General features: G+C 39.7%; 1 protein-coding gene across 10 annotated transcripts; it reads right to left on the bottom strand.

Annotated features, from left to right (window-relative positions):
• Window positions 1–4,509: 4,509 nt before the first annotated feature.
• LOC147481096 (Peptide chain release factor 1) lies at window positions 4,510–17,396 on the bottom strand. Of its 10 annotated transcripts, none has more exons than XR_015203877.1 (11): window positions 17,155–17,396; window positions 16,969–17,070; window positions 16,324–16,507; window positions 16,151–16,199; window positions 15,970–16,048; window positions 15,551–15,625; window positions 15,391–15,468; window positions 14,998–15,156; window positions 5,913–6,039; window positions 5,036–5,131; window positions 4,510–4,943 (listed from the first exon to the last, which is right to left on the bottom strand). XR_015203877.1 is itself a non-coding variant. In XM_086576030.1 (11 exons), exons 1-11 carry the CDS (start codon window positions 17,353–17,355, stop codon window positions 4,896–4,898), a joined length of 1,155 nt encoding a protein of 384 aa, XP_086432156.1. In that variant the 5' UTR covers window positions 17,356–17,396; the 3' UTR covers window positions 4,510–4,895. The 10 variants fall into 10 exon arrangements, 8 of the variants coding, with proteins under 8 accessions (XP_086432156.1, XP_086432153.1, XP_086432159.1 ...); XR_015203876.1 differs by having other exon boundaries at window positions 4,510–4,960; window positions 17,155–17,395; XM_086576030.1 differs by having other exon boundaries at window positions 5,913–5,996.
• Window positions 17,397–23,590: the final 6,194 nt, after the last annotated feature.

Here is a 23,590-nt window from a genome sequence, read left to right as displayed (position 1 = left end):
CAGCTTCTTTCCCCTCGACCACTATTGACACACCATCCAAATCTAAACTCATAAGTACATCAGACACAGCAGCTTCAATGTGAGGCACAACGACCTCCGGAGCAACAATGGAAGAAGTAAGCGCACCATTGGTATCTCCTTGTACATGTACCACTGAGATACGAGGAGTCCCGCGTTCATGCTCCTCTTTCAAAGCTTTATAATCGGCCTCTAGCTCAACAAAATCAGCATCTAGATCGTCATAAGCTTTCATAACGTCTTGAGCAACTCCCTTGCAATGCAGGGCGTACTCATTCAACCTACCAATTTCCACAGTCGCTGCGTTAACGTTCTCTTCAAAGACCACTATAGTTTCACGGATCTTCTTCCGCCGGTATCCTTCCAAGATCTTCGCCAAACTAAGAGCTTGGTGCACTTTCTTCAGGTCCTCAAGCTCCTCGTGTTCCATCTTAGCAGCGTCCTGAACATTCTTTAGCTCATCTATCAGCTTCACCACAGTTTCCCTATCTGTCTCACGAACTGGGCAATCTCCTTCAGCTTCTGAAATCCACTCACAAGCTGCAGTCGCACACATATACTAATAATCAGTTCGCAACAAGTTTCATAAGCGAACAAATAAATTAAAGCGGGACAATTCCACGTACCAGACATTGCGCGACTTCCATCCGCTTTAGGTTATCCTCCAACCCCCTCTCATCCAACTCCTTATGGTTGCCATCCAGAGCCATATGTTCAAGCAGACAAGCCGATACCTTACTCGACTGAAGCGCAATCGATCCGCCCTCCGCGGTTATTTTGCACCCCATTGTCATCCAAATACACAAGTTGGGCTTCCAAGTCATCAGTAGTCATATTTGACTTCCCACTAGCCTTACGGGGACCCTTCGCCTTAGCTAGCGAACTAGGTTCTCGCACCATAGGGGATGAGCTCGGCCTAGCTCCAAAAGTAGCCAGGTCCAAAACCTGCTCCGGTCTCGCCCGAGTCTTGCGAGTGGCGGTACCACCAATTCGACCACCACCAGAACCGCCCCCCCGTGCTGGAACTCTCCCCCAGAACATGCCTCCCAGCTTTGGCAACCCTTGCAGTGTCTTGCTCCAACGCGTCGACTTTCCTCTTCGACGACCTGCTCCTTACACGAGGGTTGAAGACCACCGTCTCCAGCTCTACAGGAGCATCAATCGACCCGCCTTCAGATCGCCAGCTCGACCCACCTGCCCCTGAGGCACTAGCACCTCCTGAGGGTCGTCTAGAACTACCACGACCCCGGTTCCTATCCTCCCTAGTTACCAAGTCACTTACGCGTTTCTCCATCACTCCTCTCCTAGCTTGACCTCGAGCCCGGTTCTTCTGAACCTTTCTTTTCTCCCGGATCACTGGACCTCCCTTTTCTACAAAGAAATGAGCTACTTCAGGCAGCTTCGCTTGTTTCTGCACTCGAGTCAACCGTCGCGAACCTCTCTATCTCCTTCCGATCAGTTTGTGTTTTTATAGAAAAATCTACAAACAAAGCAAAGACACAGGTCAATTAAAATAACAGTAACTCACCCATTAAAATGACATGTACAAGACACTCCCACCCACCGGAGATATTGCAAATCCTAGTTTGCAACATACATCCGCTAGCACAGTCTAGCAGCAACGGCCTCTTTGTCCAAGCCTCGTTGCTAACACCATCAATCACACCAAAACGCGTCGTCATAGTTTGCAAGCTAAAGTTGAAATTACCAGATCGCCTTACAACAAAGTGCTCCATAATATCAGATACTCCTATGTGGTATTCGCCACTTGCATTCAACAGGTCGAACACCTTGAACAGCCGCCAGGTATTACCAACAAACTGACAAGGGGATTTCCAACAATGGGCTAAAAAGTCACAAACTAGCTTCGAGAACGGTATTTGCATATACGCTCTTAACTGGCCCTCACAGATTATTACCCCACCGTTCGGCAGATTGTATTCGTCACTCCGCAAGTTTTCACTCGACCTTGGTTCGTATATCTCCAGGTCTGGTATATTTATCCCATAAGTTGCCCTCAGTTCGGGGAACGCACTCGCTGCAAGACGATCCACCGTCCTAGGAGGTAACCCACTTGAAGACGACCCCTCACTACGACCTGACGTGCTAGCCACAGCACCAACAAAGCCAGATCATACACTACCCTCGTCTCCCCTAACTTCCTCACCATGCTCAGACTGATGGCCAAGACTCACTGACTCTTCCTTATCGTCCTCATACTCACCACAACTTAAAGAGACCTCCCGAACCTCTTCAGATCGAGTATCGTCAAAGTCAGACATTTTTACGCTTTCTCCTTACCAAATACCCAAGCTTAAACAATAAAACCTAGCACCGACCTACCTACTAAACACACAGCACTTGACTAAGAAGAAAGAAAATGGAAAACGGAAAGGCAGCAGCAGCAGAAACACTCACTTGAGAAACCCTAGCTTGCGGTTTTGCTGAAGAAGAAAATAGGAAAGAACTTTTCTGTTGTCCCAAATTTGATTTTCTGCAACCGCCCATTCAGTTACCAAGGAGTTATGATTATAACCTATGCCCTAGCCCACACACGTGTCTCAAGGACCTGTCTTTTCACGATTTCGGAAAATGCGGCGACACGTTTCTTTACCAGCTGCTATGATTCTGTCACGTGCTAACCACGTGTCAACTTTTGTTTTTCACCAAATCGTCATACAACACAACTCAAACCTTACGGCGTGCCAATCGCTCCATTTACACCAGCCGCTCTTCCACTCATGCTCAACACGTATTGCCGCTTTCTCTCAGCAGATCGCTTCAATGTACAACACAATCTACTGAGAGGGGGCTGTGTAAAGGAGTAATATTCTTATTAAAGAATATTAAGCACGCGTTAAGCATAAGTAGAGATTGTAACGAACTCAGGACATCGTCCTCCAAGATCGACTTGCGGCAGCTCGCTTCATGTATGTGGTACACTTCAGCTCGCTCAAGAACGTTCCAAGACGACTGAACGACCTAGCGCAGAACGCTTCGAATAAAGACACTTTCCCTAATCCAAGGGTAATCATTACCAAAACCTTACTTGTACTTCCAATTATCATAAAATATGAACTACTGCATCCACTCCCAATGATCACCGCATTCCTACCAGAACCAACCTAACACACATTCATAATCTCCACCCTACATATGGACATGTCGACACACGTGTCTCAGGGATCCATACCCCAATCTGCCTATAAATACCACCTACATGAACTACGTGAGACCTGATTCTTCTCTCTCTCCAGAATCAAAAGAAGATACGTAGGCAGCTCGCTCCTTAGCAAACTCAATCTTTCCCAAATCCAAACCCCTTCTTCTTCCTCCTTTGTATGTAAAGGAAAAGCACGCATTTACAAGGCCGAAGTTCTTACTCTGGTTCGGAAAGCTGGAGAGAGATTGAAACAAATATTACTCACGTGACTAGCATGAAACTATATGTTGTGCTTATAAATGGATGCCTACACTGCATATATCCGTTAACCTTTACGTGTTCTGCAGTCATTCTTTCTTTCAACGTGTCCACAGAGTATTTATATCTAAATCAGATGCCTCCTCGAGAAATGCGGATTTGTTGGTGTTATGTGAACATCTCTTTGTTATTGATGACTTTTACAGTCACAAGGAGATTTGGGTTGTGACAGACTATGGAGTACGTAGCTCTTGGTCTAGGGAATATGTTTTGAAAGAGAATGATACTGTTTGTCCTTACATACGGCTTTGTCACGAAGTGATGGACGGTAAGCTTTTGTTGCGTAATAATGGGATGAATGCTGGCAACTACGACCTCCAAAAGAAGATTTTTACTTCTATTAAGATTCAGAAACACACTGTTGAAAGGGACAATGCAATATATCTGACGGGGACGCTCTTTAGCTTTTGAGTACACCCTCTAATTCTCTTCATCTATTCTTTTATGTATTTTCGCCATGAAACTGAGATGCTGCTGCCTAAATTCATTTCTTCTTCTCATTTATTTCGGGTTGAAGCTGAGATGTCTCCTCAGTCCTCACCTGGCTTCACGAATATGTCATCTTCCATAGTTCCCTTCCTTACATTTAGCCAGTCATATATAATTTATACAGCATCAGTTTTAGCTCCAGTACTGATAAGGACTGCCCAATTACATACCAACCTAAATCCTAGGCTCCTAGCCTAAGTTGACCGAGGCTACAGTTCGAATCGGGATCCCCTAATAGGCTAATACGGTATTATTATATTAACAAGGGCTGCCCATTTTCCCGTCCACTTGAATGCGTCCGACCTAGATGTCTAGAACCATAACCAAACTCATTAAAGGTAAATGTCACGGTCACAATCTGGATTCTGCGTCAAGGTAAGGTCGTACTTGGGGAACATGAACAGCCATGCTTTGATTATTTGATATTAATTGTTTGCAAAGTGGCGCTATAGTAGTCGTCATAATGTAACTCTGGTAAGAGTGCTTTCCGTAGCATTTCATCCAATTGTTATACTGAATTATACTAGAAGCCATATTTCATCTTGCTTTTCTGTGTTTTTTTTTGGGTAACTTCTTGCTTTTCTAGGATTTCCTCCTTAGACTTTAGTCTAAAAGTAAATGAGAATTGTTACATTAGCTTATGTCAGCAAATAAAATCTACTTGGTAACTGTTTAACCTTGACTAATCACTATCCAAAATTTATTTCCACGCATGCTCTCTGTCTCAATGAATATGTGCTAAATTTCATGAAAATGGGAAGGGGCGTTGTCAAAATGTCAGTAGTCTGAGCTGAACGAAGCAATGGCATCCATCTCCTGCTTTAAAAGAAGAGCATCTACAAAAACATCCAGGTTCTCGCCCTCCAGCACATCGTCTATGGAATGGTGGGTGATCCCAACACGATGATCAGTCACCCGCCCTTGTGGAAAATTGTATGTGCGAATGCGTTCTGACCTGTCTCCGCTACCAATCTGTTAAACATATGGCAAATACTTATCGTACTAATAGAAGTTGAAGACAATCAGCATGTAGTTTTAAGTGCATACCTGATCGGATCGAAGCTTTGACCGGCTTGTGTGAAGTCTAGATCTTTCCAGCTCATATAATTTTGCACATATCACTTGGAGTGCTTTCGCTTTGTTCTGTCAAGTTCCCAAAAACAGACAAGTTAGCACACAGGTGGTTTCAAAAGGATTTACAGCAGCATAAGTGTATGAACTGCAAGTACGTAACATTCGTATAATATAATTGAACAGATCACATGCATAATTGTGAATGCACAAAAAACCTACATATCCATGGCATCTGTTGGCAACATGCAATTGATATCTATTTTGGGCCACTATATTAATCATGTTTCATCATATACAGGGAGAGTTTTCTCCTTGTCATGGAACATCCAGCCACCAGAATATGAAACTTCCGGGGGCAAAATGTTACATCAGCTGTTCTCTTTTCCCTAACTTTACCTTAAAAGGGATAAAGCTAAAGTTAGAAAGGTTGAAAACAACATTGGCTACTGTCCAGAAATCTGTTTAGTTGAGATATAAACAGAAAGAGGGGAACACGGTTGGAGAGGTTCTTGTAAGAGAGAGGAACCCTAGCTCTTAGGAATTACGTTTCTTTAAGCTGCCCCTCTTGGGAGAGTGACATTGGAGGAGAGTGGTGTCGAGATTAGGTGATGCACATGAAGGATAGGAGAGGAGACGTGTACTCCTGTCCATGCAGGTATTGAAAAGCATGCATAATGTCTGGGGACTTTAAAGTTCAAACTACGGTGACATTTCTGTGAAGATTGGTAGCTGGTGCAGAGGCCTTTATATTTGGTCTTTCTTGGGTTACATTTCACACCGGTTTCCTCTCGATTTAAGAGAAAAAGAATAAACCAAAAAAAACGTAAAACTGAATAAGGTAAGAACAAACCAGACTCTTCTTCCATTCCAAAAACAATTCCCATCGTGCCCTGACGGATAACTGTGGCCTTGCTTGAGACCAAGTCTTCTCTGGCTTCGCACGGACAGGCAGACTCAACACAAGCAATTTTGATACTCTACATACATAATATCATCATAATCCATATTCGCAAAGTTTGCAAACACCTTTGCAACCTTTTTGTCACCTACATGAGTCCGCAGTCACTACTAAGGTACTTAGATATTACACCCTGATGGTTCATATAGTTATTAGCAACCTTCTTTACTGCTCAAGTAATTTAACTGGGATACTTATTTGATATTGGAATAATTCCTCCCAGATTTTGCCTAATGTTTATGTGCAACAGTTTGTCGCAATTCACAATAATACAATAGCTTTGGTACTCATACACATGTTCCCTTAACTTTATATCAGCGCGACAGTGCTCAACTTGATACTCTTACAGAATATAAAGCGCAACACCATGCAACTCAACTACAAACGTCCACCATGTCTTAATACGAAATTACTATTAATTTGCTTATATTTTATTACTTATTACTTAAAATTAACGTTTTGTTTGAAGCTTAACACTCCCTCTCACAATGATTCCCTATGGACCATTATGCCATACTATTACCAACCCTACTTGCTAGATTTGTAGATTTTTCATGTCACTCTCACACGTAGTGCTCTTTTATTTACGCTTTGGCACTCCACTATCTTCATGGGGCTTACTTTTTAGTTTCTACTATAAATCATTATTCTACCACTTATGAATACTCGGTTTTAGAATTTGTTCTCACTTCGTGAAGAACTAACATACCACCTGGTATATTTTAGCTGCGGCCTATTACTGGCTGTAGCTCTAACACTTTTCAGTCTCAAAGTCGTAATACTATTCACAAGTAAAACCAATCAAACACAAATACCAAGGAAAACGAGGCATTTCACTAAAATACTCTGTTGAGATATATATAAGTTCTAGTATGTGGTTTAGTCCCACATTGAGTATGTAGTTTGTTCTTTCATTATTTAAGGAGAGTGATCCCATGTAATCACTTAACTTTTGTTATTATCAATATATTCTAAATTTCTACTTGGCATAGGAGCTTTAGGGTTCAGACCTAGGGCTTTATATTTCTGGTCACTAGTCTGACGACCGGCAGATGGCCTGATTCCGATGAAGAGTTGTTTTTTATTTTATTTTTTTTCCAGGTTAGTTTGTTAGATTCTTTTATTCTTTTTGGTAGTATTGTTTGTGTGAGTTGGAGATTTTTTCCGGCGAGCAAATCTGGTGATATTCTCGTTGATTATATTCTTTTTATGCTCTTGGGTACTACTCACCGGGTTATTGTTCACGGCAGTATTCACCAGGTCACGAGATCACTGTTCACAGTACCGTTCACCAAGATACTATTCACTGCAAACTAGTGGTATTATTGTTTGTTCTATTCCTTTCTATGTTGCATGGACGCAGGAATTAAATAATATATGTATTTTTTTTTAATAATTAAACATTATAAGCTAATTCATATGTATAATACATTTATGAGTATTCAAAATAATAATTCACAAAATTAAGCAAACATAGTATTTAATCAAACTTCAAAAGCATTTTATGAATATGTTTAAATCTTAAGTCATAAATAGTGTGTTCATAAATAAAAGAGGTTAGCTTGTGAAAAAAAGGCTTCAATACAACTTAGTGCGTCTGGTTATACACATAATGGCCCAAATTATAACAGCCAACTAAATAAAAAAAATGGGGCCGAGTTACAATATAAAAGGCCAACCCATAGCCCATATTGGTGTGTTAACAAGTTAGATACCCTAATATCTAAATAAACAAGAAGAGCAGCCGCCAGCCACAATGGAAGAAGATGCAAAAGAGTGAATTTGTTCAAGCTAGAAGAATGAGAGTTCGAAACTTTGAATCATTCCATTTCTCTATCTTCTTTCTTCTTTGCTTTCAAAAAAAATTCCTCTTTGCTTTCTTTTTTGACTGCGTCCCCACCTTAGTTGACTGCGTCCTATATGCATCTTGACCTGCGTCCATTGTTGCTAACCGCCTCTTGGCCATGCTGACCACATCGAGTTCTCTGGTGTTTCACAAACTTTTTGTTTTAGCCCTCTTATTGAGGAGTTTATCGTATGCTATTGTCATTGATGGTTCAGTTTTTCAGGATTTAATTCCCTTTTTATGCCACAGTGGTGCCGAGTATTTTGGTGTTTCACAGACTTTTACTACCTATTGTTGAGATAATTTGTTGTTTTTTAGTCATTATTTGTCTGTGACAAGATGCTTATAGGGAGTTAGATACATTATGGCTTTGGATTTGAAGGGGAGTGTATATTGGAAGTTTTGGGATAAGGTACTTATGGATGAGAGTTGTTATGGATGAAATTCTCTCTAGTTGGTTTGGTTGTTTCCCCCAAGTTGTTCATGATTTACTTGGATACATCACCCCCGATGTTATGATTGCAATTGTTATTGGAGTTTCCATGGCATGTGCCTAGAGCATTTTGGAGCTACCAAGTCCGGAGACTTTGTTTTTTATTGTTGATGTTGTTGAGGGCACTTGTTCAAGGATGGTGCTTGCGGCTGGAGTTTGGAGGATATCTTTGTATTTGGAGGGGATATTTTATGTGATATCTTTATATATGTTCAAGAGGTGTTATCTACTGGTTACTTATTATAATTGCAAGCCTGATATACAATCTGTATATTTCGACTTGAGGGGGAGTGTTGAGATATATATAAGTTCTAGGATATGGTTTAGTCCCCCACATTGAGTAGGTAGTAGTCCAAGTATGCGTTCTCTCATTACAGTTTCTCCTACAAAATTGTGGCTCCATTACAGTTTCTAATTTTCCTACACATACTAGGTCAAGCCAAAGGATGTTCCATCTATTTCAAGAACTTAGCCAACCTCTTGCATTAGATATCATCACAGGCTAAGTACCTTAAGAGCAACTTCTCCCCACATTCCCAGCTGCTCGACTGCCACTAGTTACAAACTCGTCAACTGAAGAAGTCCAACGCTTCGTATTCCAGGATGTTGGAAGTGCAAACTTGCCCTTTACTTCTGGTGTATCCTACATATGATGTGACACGGCTTTCACCGCACATTAGTTTTAGTCTTCGGATGACTCCGCAATGCCATACTTGACTCTGCATTCTTTCACACCTTGCTTGTACACAAAAACATACAGTGGCATGCCACTTCCACTACATTTAATCCCTTGTTTGTTCAGTTGATGCCGCTCTTTGGCATAGTGCTTCACACTCAGCTTTAAGTGTATTCTCATGAAAACAAGCACTGTTCAGGGAGGGGGATGTTTAACTGATTGATCGGGTTTGGTCCAAGCTGTAAGAGCAGGGATCCCTTTCAAACAATTTTATTTTACGATGGCAGTCGACCATTTACTGAGGGAGGGTATTCTGATTTCCTATCATAATCTTAAAAGTTACAACTACTGTTACTAATTTACTATCATTAACATAACGATTACACTATAACTCTAGGTACTATCACTCTATAAATAACACTTTTATTTTAACCATATTCAAAATAATGCTGAGGAATTTCGCCAACATTGCAAAGAACTGTCAACCGAAATATTAATGATGTTACCCTGATAAAAGAAACTCGTCTTACCAAATAAATACAGCCCACAACATTTTTCAAAAAAATATCATTTGGTGATACAACCAGTAAAAGTTCATGAGTAGTCATTGTGGGAATATTCCACATTAAACCCAATGTAGGCAAATCCCCCAAAGTGCTGACATTCTACCTTTTTTTTCGAACTGGGTTTGGGGTTTAGGCTCCCCAATTCCTTTCATTCAAATCTTAAATATACTTGTCCAATTTTGTCCTCCTCAACAATCGTTTGTAGTTGTTCTACAAGAGGAGGAACAAAATAGTTTACATCAGGTGCTTTTTCCAGGGATAGAAGGTAATCTGCAGCCCTGTACATTTGCTATATACATGGGTTACATCTATGAATCCAAACTTAGACATTTCAAGTTTTCAACCTTACAAGCAGCTATTAAATTTAAACAGTACCATCTTCGTTTTCTTTTAATATCTGTACTGCTCTTTTGGAGTCAATTGCTACTATAACTTTCAGAGCTTGTACTCACCCAAACTCCAAAGTAGGTAAATCCCCCAAATAGTTCCACATTAAACCCAATGTAGGCAAATCCCCCAAAGCATTCCACTTTTAACCCAATATAGGCAATTCCCCCAATGTAATAGCATTCACAACGCAATGTGGATTATTTCCACATTCGTACTTAGATCCAGCAAACTTTAAAGTATATAAAAAGCTCAAATTAGCTACTAACTTACCTACTACCCAATCTGAACTGTTCTTGCTAGGACTTTGGAACAATTCATATGCATAATGCACTGCCGTTAGAAGCATTAAATCCATAAGGACCTCTCTCCTCCCCCGTTGCTATATTTAATGTGATATATTCCATATAATATACAAGAATTTAAGGAATAAATAAATAAATAAATGATCAGTAAAATTCACTTTGTATTCATAGAAAGATAATTGTGTTACAGTGTGCTTGGGTCCAAGTAGCAAGTAGCTACTTGACCACACTCAACCTCCCCAATACCCCAATTAGACAACTACAAAACTCGCTTCTCTCACTAGCCCATCCCAATTACACATGAAATCAACATATTTTACAATAGCATGGTCCCCAATCAAATAAGAGTTCCTTATTTCCCCTACCAACTTATGCATCTCCCTTTCCTTTTGTTCAAAAATCCTCGTGTTCCTTTCTTTCCATAGTGTCCATACAATGGCATTTGGAAATGATCCGCTAGCCATTTGGCTTTGTTAGAGTGGACCCATGATAATACTATTGCCCAAGGCCTCCTTGATATTTGATGGTGGCACTCAAGCCATACTGAATGATGCATAGAATAGTACCCGAATTCCGATTCCGAAAGTGATGGGACATTTGTAAATAAAATGGAAACGAACTTAAGACTAATACTAACTAATTCTCTTTCATCCACACAATAATCTACTTATCTTTGATAAAGAAATACTAAGCAAAAAACAAAACTGTACAATTTTGTTGTTTTACTCTTAGTTCTTTAACTTATAACTGACCCTATATTTCAACTTTTTCAAGTGGGGTAAGAGAGATGAGAATTCCGATGATTGTTATCCCAAACTCATTATTAGCTCATATTATGAATCATCTGTCATAACACTAGTATAACTAATCCACATAGTCATATATTATTAGCATGTAATTTCTGTTCTTGATCTTTTGAAAAATTGATGGGGGAAAGGTAGACCCTACCTGTAGCATTAATCTGCAAAGAGATAGATACCTCCCTAAGAGTATGATCATTAGATAAAGGTTCTTGACTACAAAAGTACTGGGCTATAAGCCATAACAACACCAAACACACTAGGATTCTTGCAACAAGGATAGTAACACCACCTGACCTTCTATTGCCTGCCAAACAAATGTTTATCTCAACCAAACAATACATCGGTGTTGTAAATTTATTGTTACAATCACAAAGATTGTAACTAGAATTTGGGTTGATTGAGGAACCCACGACTGCCAAATAGTTCACTTCGAGGAGAACCAAACCTCCAAGATAACACATAAGTGTAATCAACTAACATTAATACGGATTCTCTAATTCAATACATGGCAATTTATAATACTTAGAGCAACACCCTTTCAATAACCAACTATTAAACCACTATCAAGGCAATGCCTAGAATAAAGGAAACTAACAATAGTAACCTAAGGAACACTACACTTAATCCTACGTACTGACCCCCTACTAGATGTTGTCATGCAACATAACAGTATACCATTCCATCCCCCTTTGAAGATTGGTTTGTCCTCAAGCCGAAAACAATGGCAATTGATTTTGAGTTTCATGGAACAATGAGGCTCCTTAATTTACATTGTGTCCGTCCTTTATTTCTTAGAACAGTCTCATCCTCGATCTCAGGCTCCGTTTAATTTGGGGTGCTTTTGAAAAATTGTTGAGCAACACGGTGGACTAAAGAAGAATTTTCAACAAGACACCTTTCATTAGCGAGCATAACCCCGTCTTTAAATTCCTTAAGGCCCACCACTCGGATATGCTCCTTGCAAACTTGAATTTGGAATCACTTCCACCTTGATAATTCCCACACAGTGAGGAGTAGGTGGCGTACTATCAGTAAGTAGTTCTTGGTCCTCTCCTTCCATTGAATCCACCTGCAAAGAAATTGCATGCAGTTTTTTGAATCCACAATTGCTTTCTTACCTTGCATGATTTGTTTTAGCCTTTTCCTAATAAGAAATCCTCTAAAAAACCTTGAATGCCAGCACCGTAACAATTAATCAACATTTCCACGTTGGTTTTGAATTGTTCCAGTCAGTGAGACTCACCATTGCAACAAACCAATGATAAAAAAAAAATGACACCATGCCCCAAAGAACGCAACTCTGATATTTGTTACAGTCACAAAATTGTAACTAGAATTTGGGTTGATCGAGGAACCCGTGACCTCCAAATGGTTCACTTCGAGGAGAACCGGACCTCCAAGATAACACCGAAGTGTAATCAACTAACAACAATATTAATTCTCTAATTCAATACATGACAATTTATAATACTTAGAGCAACACACTTTCAATAACTAACCACTAAACCACTATCAAGACAATGCATAATATAAACGAAACTCACGATAGAAACCTAAGGACCACTACACTTAATACTACGTAATGACCCACTACTAGATGTTGTCATGCAACACATCAATATAACATTTATCTCTCATGACAACCATATATTAATACAAGAGAGTTAACCGATATCTCCTTAATGTGTCCACCAAGATTATTACCTTCATATATTGCCTTTGAAAATTGCTTCGTCATAGCCATGGTAGGATTCGTTATTTCACCAGGTTAGCGCTCTCTGACGTGCTAACCGTAGAGGGGGGGCCCTCTCCAAAGTACTAGGTGCCACATCAACAGTCCCACCTCTCCTTGTTTCTCAGAGGATAAAGGAGTATTACCTAGAGTAATAATATCTTTAGTCCCTTGGATCTGCACTAGTTCCCCATTAACCCCATCCACTTGCATTTCAGAATCAGCAACTTGGACATTATGCTTGGGAGTATTGAGAACACCACCTTCACTCCATTGGTGCTCCCCTTTTTCTTGAACAACAGGGAAATGGTTTGCCATCTCTGCCCTACACTTTTTTGCTAAGTTACAATGACACGAATGGGTGTGTCCGTATCCGACATGGATACGAAGTGTCTGACACCGCAAATTATAAAAACTTGAGGTTTATCACATACAATATGTGTCAGACACAGAGTGGATACATATCCGACAATATGGCATGTCCATGACATAGCTTTTTTGTCCTTTTGAAGCTCGCTTTGCCAATACCATATATCTACTAGTCGCATTCAACACATTCCCACTCCTATCTTTGGCCTTAGAAACCCAAATCTTCGTCATACCATTTCCACGATTGCACTGCTCAGTTGAATGTACAAATATCTTGCATACATTACAAGACTTTGGCATCCAATAGAGTTCAACTAAGATACTTTGATTTTCCCACTCTCCGGTTCAACCTTCAACAATGACTTTCATCAATAAACAGAAAAGGTCCAATCGTCAACAATGCAGGAAGCTTTGGGTTAACCTCTACCTCAATGCATATTCTTGCAAAGTTTAGCCTTTCTTTCTTAAGCTGTTGTATCATCTAGACAGACTGGAACCCTAATCATACTAGAAAGGTACCCAAGACCATAATTCTTAGGTACACCTTCCATCTTGACTTTCGTTGTGGATTGGTTGCCTTGTTTTTCAACCATTGGCTCCAGGCCTAACTGCAAACAGTCTTCCAGCAATAAGCACGGGCCCAGATCTAAGGACCATTTGTCTATCACTCTATCCTCAATCCTCATGACAGACCATAGATAAAACAAATCTTTATCAGCCGATTTCCATAATCCGCTTTGTTTTTTTTCATTTCTCTTGCAGGATTTCTTTCACCGAGGGAAATGTTAGTTTTGTCTCAATGAAGTTTTCTCAATGAAAAAACCCACAAGGTATTCTTTTCATTCAACCACACCCTGCTCAATAATACCTTGTGGATCTTTGCAACGCCCATCAACAGTGCTCGGTGTGAACTGATTAAGCACTGCATTCAAGCTAGTGGAATTTCCATGCTTAAAGAGCTCATTTCAGGAGATTGGAACATTTGCATCACGGAAATGTTAATTGAAGTATTTGAATCATAGTTAACAACCAAAGGAAGGTGCAGATCTATATCATCAGAATCTATTCCCAATAAATCTGGTGGATCAGGGTCCTCTGTACCCTCCATAACCTTGCCATGGAGGAGCGAACAGCGTTAGTGACACGAAGGCTCCAATTAACCCACACTGGAAAAGGGAACCCTAGTCTCCAAAGAGTCTTAACGCTTTCGCTACATGAGAAATTTAGCATCTAATTTCTCAAGTCTCATGAAAGTTGCATCCTCTTTAAAGACATTACTTGTAATTTCTCAAGTATCCAAGTCATCCACGGGTTGTCTTTACTGAGGTTTTCTCGATAGATTTCCAGTATTTGGCTTCTAGTGCTTTTAAAGTGTAATTTTAAGTTTGAAAGCATGGGAAAATGGAAAGATATAAATAAGGGCATCATCAATTAGTCCAAGAACTCCTCGAGTCCTCATATTGGTGACGAAATCCGATGTATCACATACTTTTGGAAAACTTATCAGAATATTGTAGTTGCCAAACATTTCTCTTTTCTCTACGTCTCTAACATCCGATATATACTGATGTTTAAAAATGTTGGTTTTGGAGACATGATATTATAGTTCGATAGGCCATTTTGTTCTACCATTGTAACTATACAAGCATTGTCTTCCCAGTCATTTCTGCATTTAACTCTATCACATGCATCCTAGTTCTAGACGTGATGGTTGTGAAAGAAGAAGCATTGCAAACTGGTTTATTATTTCAAGCTAGACAACCAAAATGGAGTGATTGTTGCATAAATCAAGTTACTTACCCTATGCTGTGACCGTTCGTCTTGTATGGCCACTGTAAGCCCTGTTGGAATGTGAGTCATTCTAACAGCACTATTTGTTGTATTAGCATGCTGGCCACGGATCCGCCAGATCTGTGCATTATCTATTCTCAAATCTTCATTGCGCAACTGCACATCTACCTGCCAAAACCCAAGAGAATCTGGATTGAAATAGATGTTTGTACCACAGAACTTCAGACACATAAGAAGGTAGACATAGGAACTTAACCATAGAAACACAATGAAAACTTTGAATACCTACTGCAAGGGACTCAATTGTCTCACACCAAATAGAAAAGTGTAACAAACAAATATGCTTCCTCTATTTTATTTTTTCAAAACCAATAGAAATCAAAGGTTAAAATATCTAAGCACCTCGTCAGCCTGAGGAAGGATAGCAACAGAAACAGCACTAGTATGCACTCGTCCAGCCTTTTCAGTCAAAGGAACTCGCTGCCATTGGAAAGAAAACACCAAAATCAGTAGGTGATAGTTTATTCCTATTTTAGCCCAATAAAGAAGCCAACTGGAGCACCTGCACTCTATGAATTCCACTCTCAAATTTAAGCCTCCCAAATGAACCAGATCCACAAATTGCTCCACTGGCTTCCTGAAATTGAGATTTATGGGTCAGGATATCCTGTAAGACACCCTAATTAAACAATTAAGGACAAGCATGCAAATGCATGTGACTTCACAACCTACTAACTGAAGGGTGTCCGTCAATGAACACCTTTAAGAAGCAGCTAGAAGGCCTACTATATAACTAGCATGCCCTAACCAAAGGCAACATCAGATTCAGAGTTGACCAATCCCTCCAATGAGGCCGAACATTTGAATATGTGCATATGTGCGTGCCCTACTTTGATTTTTTTTTTCTTTTTCGGTGGGGAGCAAAAAGAGAATGGGGGAGGGGCAAGTGTAAGAAGAGGGAGGTGAGAGTTTAGCTCTAACCTTGATTCCTTTAAGACCAGATTCCATTATATCCACAACGTCAAACTTCCAACCTTGTTTATGTGCATATTTCTCGTACCTAGTGTTCATACAATTAGATAAATCCGGTGCAATTCAGAATTTGATAAACATTGAACTCATAATAAGCAACTTCCGAGTTCAAACAGATTTAGTATCATACATTCTGAAAATGTCCAATGCAAACAAAGATGCTTCTTCGCCTCCAGTTCCTGCCAAACATTCATCACACAAAAGGAAAAATTGTGAACAGTCTTTATGCAAGTAGTAATGGTAACATCAAAAGGATTTGAACTTGCATTTAAAGGAAATAGTATCTTTAAAAATAAATGTTACCTGCTCTCACCTCCAAAATGCAATCCCTTTCATCAGCGTCGTCCTTGGGAAGCAATGATTGGAGCAGGAGATTCTGTAATCTTTTCTCCTCCCCAATGGCTTCATCTAATTCCTCGGCTGCCATGTCGCGCATGTCTTTATCTTCAGGACATTCAGCAATAAGTGACTTTAAACCATCAATTTCCTGCCAATAGGTAAAAATAATATAAAATATATCATACCCCCTAAAAGTAGTTCCAAACATAGCTGAGCCTAGAGATAGTGCCACACTGGAGATAAGTCAGTTCTTCAGAAAACAGAGAGATACGCACAAGGTGGATATTGCATAATTCCTTGAACAGAATTTGGTTTAAAACTTGAAGCCCAAATCCCTATCATAACTTCCAGCTAATCAACTGGCCATTCTAACTCCTAAATTGGTCTTTGCCTTAGTGACAGTTTGCATGAGTCCTAAAAGTGCAAGCCATTTCCCTTCGACTCCACAAAGCTCACTAAGTCTTATGCAAATAATACATATATAATGTCGCCCAAAACCCCAACACACTAGTATCCCACATGCCCATTAAACCAAAACACACTATGAGCATATGGCAATGACCCTATAAACTACATTTACTAAATAAGAAACTAAATGAAATGGCATACCTTCTGTTTAGAGCGTAAATCAGTAATAAGTTCCATAGAGCTTCTAATCTTACGTAACTCTTTATTAGCTCTTGAATATTCTGAAGGTGTGACTCCTTCAGGCTGGTCTTCATTTAAAACATATATTAAACTAATCAACCAATTAATTATAACATTAGAAGAAGAAAAAAACTTATAAGCAATTACCTGGTTCATAAAGTTTTGAAGACAAGTGTTACGGTGTTCGATAGCAATAAGACGTGTCTCCATAATCTTAATAAGATCAGTTGATAATTGAGGTTGTGACTCATTATTAGTTGAGAAAAAACGTTTTACATTTCCATTTCTAGTCTTCCAATGTTTTTGTTGTATAAACCTTTTTAATAATAGGGCACCCCTCATTTTCATTGCCTAAAATTGATTACTAATGATTTTCGTTTACTTGAACCAAAGAAGGGAAACGGGCTGGACTTGAGCCCATATATAATGGGGATCTTTAGATATCAAAGACCATTAATACTCAGTAGTTGAGAATGCTCCCAGTGACCCACATCAGCCCCCTTTTTCTGCGGGGCTGACGTATGATTTTTCTTAAAAAGTAAATCTACATACTTTTTTTGATTTGATTGTTAAATGAACACAAACAAAAATAAAAAAACAAAACTCTCCACCAACATCAGATTTTTCTTAAAAAAAGTAAATCTACGCCCTTGTTTTTTACAGATTTCAATTGTTCGTAACCCAAACAAAAATAAAAAAACAAAACTCTCCACCAACAGAAAAAACAAAAACAAAACAAAACAAAACCTACCACTTCTTATTCACCGCCTTTACCACCACACTTTGCCACCACTCCAGCGGCTGCAACTCGCTTTTTTTGTCACAATACTAAATACCCATCTCTTACTCTTCCAAAATTCAACAAATCAAAACACCCCTATCTGTGATCTATAAAGAATTTGCAAATGAGGAGATTTGCTGGTTTTTGGATTAGTAGAACTATTGGCTTAAGATGAATGCTCTACTATTTTTTTTCCTCATCCCTGTTACCATGTATTTTTTAAAATGTGGTTGCTTTCCATATTTCCTATACGTTCTGCCCCAGATAGAACCTCTCCACGAGAAAATGTTGTACATCCGTCTTGATATTAATCCCACGATGGTTTTGTGTAACAAATTACTCGGTCTAGATTTGACTTAATAGTTAGATAGTTGCCGTCTCAACTTCAATAAACTCCAGCTTCAACACCCTTTTCCAGTTATGATCCTCAACAACAAACTTTTGATTTCACCGTTTAGTATATGTGGTTTGGGACTTCTCAAGGTGAATATATATATAAAGAAGTCAGGGGTATGATGGAAATTGAGTAATATTATTTTTTTGCTCTCATTTTAGGGGTTCAGCTCTGTCAGCACTGAAAGGGGAAAATGATGAAATTGGTAAACAGGCTATATCAAAATTGATGGACGCTATTGACTCATACATACCTGGTCCCGTGCGTCAGGTTGACAAGCCTTTCTTGATGCCAATTGAAGATGTTTTTTCAATTCAGGTGAGTTTTTCAATAAATCCACGAATAAAGAAAATAATTAGTGGTTTCGATGTATTTGCTTCCATTCCAACTATTGAAAAGTCTGATGGTTATGAAACAATTATGAATATATACAACTCTTGTTTTGTGCATGCAGGGTGAGTATTGATGTTAAGATCAACTACTAAAAAGCAATAGGTGATTGAGAGTGTGGTTAGAAAGCAAACATTAATGTATATATTGTTTTGGTTTTTCAATGATTTGTAAATATTTTTCATTTATGTCTTACTTCAGTCCCTTTACTAAAAATAAACGACTAGAGTATATTTACGCAAGTACATAGACAAGAGGATTAGTTCATGTGCAGCTGTTGTAGTATGTGAAAACAATGTCATGTTTTGGAAATATGAAATATCGGTATTGGGCTACCAAAGCTTCGGCGATGTAAGCCTATATTTAGGATATTTTCCTTTGCGATATCTGAAACCCCACCGGATCTGCTATGATTGTCTTATGGTTATAATTATTTCTTTTTCAACCTTTTTGTTTTATATATATATCGTGTAGTTCCTTTTTAGTGGTAAAACATGCATTTCTTTACTTCATAAAAGATGTAATTCTCGGTGAGCAAGTTGCTTAGTTCAAGGTTACAACCTTCCCACTATGAAAGATTTAGACTTTGGATTACATGACAAGGCTATCCCAAATGATTTTGAGACCTTAACCTTAGGTTCATCAAAGCTTCTTTGCTCCATAGAGAGGGTGTTTTACAAGATTTTGTATAGCACTCTAACAAGAAAATTATCTGTAAAAGAAAATTGAAAGTAAGGATGGTATATGTCACATTGCTCTAAGGCATTTGTTATCTCGCTTCATATTACGTTAATGCGACATCATTTTTGCCTTTGATTTTTAGGTGGGTTTTCTTTTGTATTTTTGGCCCTCGCATACTTATGTCGCAGTGATGACTCTTTGTTGGAGGGTATGTATTCTTTTCAAATTAAACTAAGCGCATCGCGATAGACATATTTGGGATTTGATTCTTTTTTTTAGTTAGGAAATGTTGGTGGGTTATCATGTCTTGGTATTTATAATGTTATTCAGGGTTTAGAATGTTCTCTCTTCACGGATGCTTACGGTGGGAGAACCTGCTTTTGTGGCTTTGAAGAACTCCCTATATCTGCTCCCATTGGGGTACATGGCCTATGGTGAGTTCTCATCCCGGTATAAACTCTTGACCATCTAAAAAAGCCTCTTTACTTTTTACATTCAAGTCTTGCATGAAGGCAAATCGCAAAGCCATTTTAATAGCCGAATTCGGATAGTTTGCCCTTTTCTCTGTTTCTTTTTGGATGTATATATGTCCTCTGGATGTTTTACAATCATGCTATAGTAAACTGAAATACACTTGGTATAAAACAACTAATGGAGAACGAGAAAAAGTTAGTAGGGGTCATAATTTGAATCCCGAGTCTTTTAGATGTCTTTAATGATTGAAGATGGAGTCCCCTAATTCCTCCTCATCATGGCACTTCTCTAATTGTTAAATGTGAAATAATTGTTATAATTGTTTACTTTGTCAAATGTTATCATCCTTGGTAGAGATTGGATTCATTATATGGAAGGCTGTTGTCTCAACATATCATCAAACGTCATCAAGTTCCCATTCAATAAAAAGTATGTAAAGGTCTTGTAACGATCAAGTAGCATCTCTAATTTACCCGCGACAATGTTCTCGATGATTATAAGAAGTCTGAAATTGTTGGATCTAACTATTCTGAGTTCCAACGCCGTCAAATAGCAATTATAAAAGATCGGGACCTTCAAGTTTACTGCCAATAGAAATGTTGAAGGACCCCGGCAATCGATCCACTTTTAGAAGTTCAAATTGGCCAACTCCCCGAAGAGACTACTTTTATTTCAAAATTTAACTTCCGGAAGAGGAGAGACAAGAGCTTATTTTGTTATTGGGAAGAATAATCATGTGTTTGCTTGGGAAATAGAGCAAATGCCGGTATAGATCCTTCCGGTGGCTTGTCATAAACTTCGACATTGATCCTAATGCAAAACCCCATTCGACAAAAGCCCCGAAGGATGGCCCCGATAGAAAGATGAAAGTAAAAGGCGAAATCGACCGTCTTTGTCCATTAACTTTATAAGGCGGGCGTGACTTATCCAACATGGATGTCAAATGTTGTCGCCATTATGCCTAAAAAGAACGGCAAATTTATTTGTTTATATCGATTTCACAAATCTCAATAAGGCTTGTCCGGTTCATCCATATCCATTGCCTCAGATATCTGAAATGGTCGATGCAACATCCGGTTTTCAGCGATTGTCTTTTTGGATGCTTATTCGGTTATCATCAGATTCCGTTATTCATTGAGGACCAAGAGTTCACTGCATTCATTACAAACCAAGGCATTATCGTTACCGGGGTAATGCCTTTCGATTGAAAAAATCCGGAGCCACATATCAAAAGCTAGTCAACACTATTTTTCGACATACTTGGAAAGACGATCGAAGCATACATCGGCGACATGGTTGTCAAATCTACTGAAGCGACCGATCATCTTCGCGATTTGCAAGCCGTTTTTCGACAGACTCTCCAATTTCAACAATCGTTTGAATCCCGGCTAAGTGTTCTTCGGTTTATCATCGGTAAATTCTTATGATACATGATGACTAGGCGGAATTGAAGCAAATCGGATCGGTCGAAGCTATCCTTGAAATGCCTTCTCCGACGCCAAAGAAAGAAATTCAACGACTTACGGGGATGCTTGGCTGCCCTAAATTGCTTTATCTACCGGTATTCGATCGATGCCGCCCTTTTTCCAAACATTGAAAGACGATCAATTTGGACGAAGGACCGTGGAACTTGCATTTCGTCATTTGAAAGCATACTTAGTCCAACCTCCAGTTCTTGCCGGTCCCAAAGAACGGGCAGCCTATAGGTTCAGATTTAGCCGCCGATCATCATGCCGTAAGTAGTCTTATTTGTCAACGGTGGTGATGGTCGCCCCCATATTCTTTGTTAGCAAGACTCTTACAACCGCTGAAACAAGATATTCTCGAGTGGGAAAATTGCATTGGCTTTGGTTCATGCTTGCCCGGACGCCTTAAACCTTATTTCCAGGGGACGAGGTCGTCAAAGTTTATAATGGAATATCCACTTGAAAAGCTTTTTTCGCAATGCCTGTGAATCAAGTCAGCTTCGCCAAGAGAATGGAAAGTTACCTTAGTGCTTATAACATTGTGTTTGAAACTCGCGGTACCGAGAAAGGACAAGCTTTGGCTTCGCTAATGGCTGATTTTCCAATTGAGGATATTCTTATGTCCTGACGACATTACTAGGGCAGAAGAGAATGTCGCCGACAACACGCCATTACCTCTCGTGGACGATGATTTGCCAAACTTATCGATGTATCTGGCTGATTGTTGGATTGTTTACACCGATGGTTCGGTGATAATAAGTATGGTTCCGTATTGGGTGTGTAATCTTGCAACCGAATGGAGAAAAATTGAGAAGTCATCGCGTTTGGGTTTTGACGCTTCAAATAATGAGGCCGGCCGAGTAAGTCATTTGCCATTTGCGTCTTTATGCATCGCTTCTTCACTTGGGGCTTACTAAACTACAATTATTCACGCATTCTAAGTTAGTCGCTAGCCGGTTTGGTGGATCGTATCGCAGCTCGGACGATAGAATTGCAGCTTATGTGGACTTAATTCATCGGATTGCTCAAAATTTTGATTCTATTAGTATTTGCCTCGGGCGACATGATGCGTCGGCGACATGCGGATTCTCTCTTGCTTATTTATCCGCGATGCTTAAGTCGATAAGCCTCGCCGGATAACCATTGAATTTCAAAAGGAACCGAAGTATCGACCGTCCATCGAGGATCTTGCGCCGATATGTACATCACTCGAAGTTGTTTTTCATCAAGACATTTTTCGAGGAAATCACGTTATGCCAATTTGATATCTCCCGCGGTTTCTCGGAAGAGCAAGCATGATCTTGATAATCAAGCTATCATTGCAGAGAAAACGCTTGATCCACAACTTATGCTATCAGATGACTACAATGATCCTGTCAATGATATTGTCTCGGTCCATACCGGCGGCGCATCATGAAGCCGACAATGCTCCGCAGGTTCCCGATATAGAGCTAAGTTTTCCACTTACACCTTGTGACGAAGATGATTGGCGTCTTTCCTTATATCACATATTTACATGATCACATCTTGCCTCCCGATCATAAAGTGGGTGATCGCGGTCAAACGCCGATGCTTGGAAATATTGTCTCATATCGACTTCGAACGGATGTTGCAACTTTATCGCTTAAAGGCACAAGTCTTAACCCTATGTTTCGTTGTTCGGCCAGAAGAAGGTTTGCTCGCCCTGGCGGAAATTCATTCAGGCCTATGGGAACCACTCGGCTTAAGTCTAAGTCATCATGAGCAATGACACAAGGATACTGGTGGCCGTACATGCAAAAGGATGCTAAGCGTTTGTCTGAGAAGTGCGTTCCTTGTCAGAAATATGCTAACATGGGAAATCTTCCAGCAACGGAACTTCATCCAATCTTGAGCCCTTGGCCGTTTGCAAAGTGGGGTCTTGACATCGTCGGTCCTCTTCCGAAAGCTCCTGGCAGTGTTCGTTTCTTACCGTCGCGAATTGGCCCGATTATTATTTTACCAAGTTAATGAAGCTATGCCCTTAGCCCGATCCATGCTTCAGATGTTAAAAAATTCTTATGGCGAGACATTGTTTGTCGTTTCGGTATTCCAACATCATTGACTTCCGACAATGGCAAACAATTTGATGCTGAAGAAATTCGACAATTTTGTTCTGACTTGAAGATTAATCACAATTTCTCGGCACCATACCATCCTCAAGCTAATGGACAAGTCGGAAGTTACTAACAAATCCATTCTTGCAATGCCTCGGCGGCGAACAGCCAAAGGAAATTGGGTTAAGGAACTTCCTACGGTTATGTGGGCTTATCGAACCACACCTAAGCATTCATTTGGATTTTCTCCGTTTAATCTTGCTTACAGATGGGGAAGCGGTCTTGTTTCACAGAGTTGATGACACCAACCACACGAACTTCT

The sequence above is a fragment of the Coptis chinensis genome, chromosome 8, assembly GCF_015680905.1.
Source record: "Coptis chinensis isolate HL-2020 chromosome 8, ASM1568090v1, whole genome shotgun sequence".
In the NCBI taxonomy this organism is placed as follows: domain Eukaryota; kingdom Viridiplantae; phylum Streptophyta; class Magnoliopsida; order Ranunculales; family Ranunculaceae; genus Coptis; species Coptis chinensis.
Note: the sequence above shows the minus strand (reverse complement) of the source record. Positions and strands in the feature narration are given on the sequence as shown.

Bases quoted from the DNA above. Each gene is read 5' to 3' on its own strand.
- LOC147481096 (XM_086576027.1), bottom strand. From the start codon at position 17,355: ATGAAAATGAGGGGTGCCCTATTATTAAAAAGGTTTATACAACAAAAA. The intron at 17,071-17,154 runs GTAATTGCTTAT...AATGAAGACCAG, and splicing joins TTCAAAACTTTATGAACCAG to CCTGAAGGAGTCACACCTTC. The intron at 4,961-5,035 runs GTATGCACTTAA...TATGTTTAACAG, and splicing joins CAAAGCTTCGATCCGATCAG to ATTGGTAGCGGAGACAGGTC.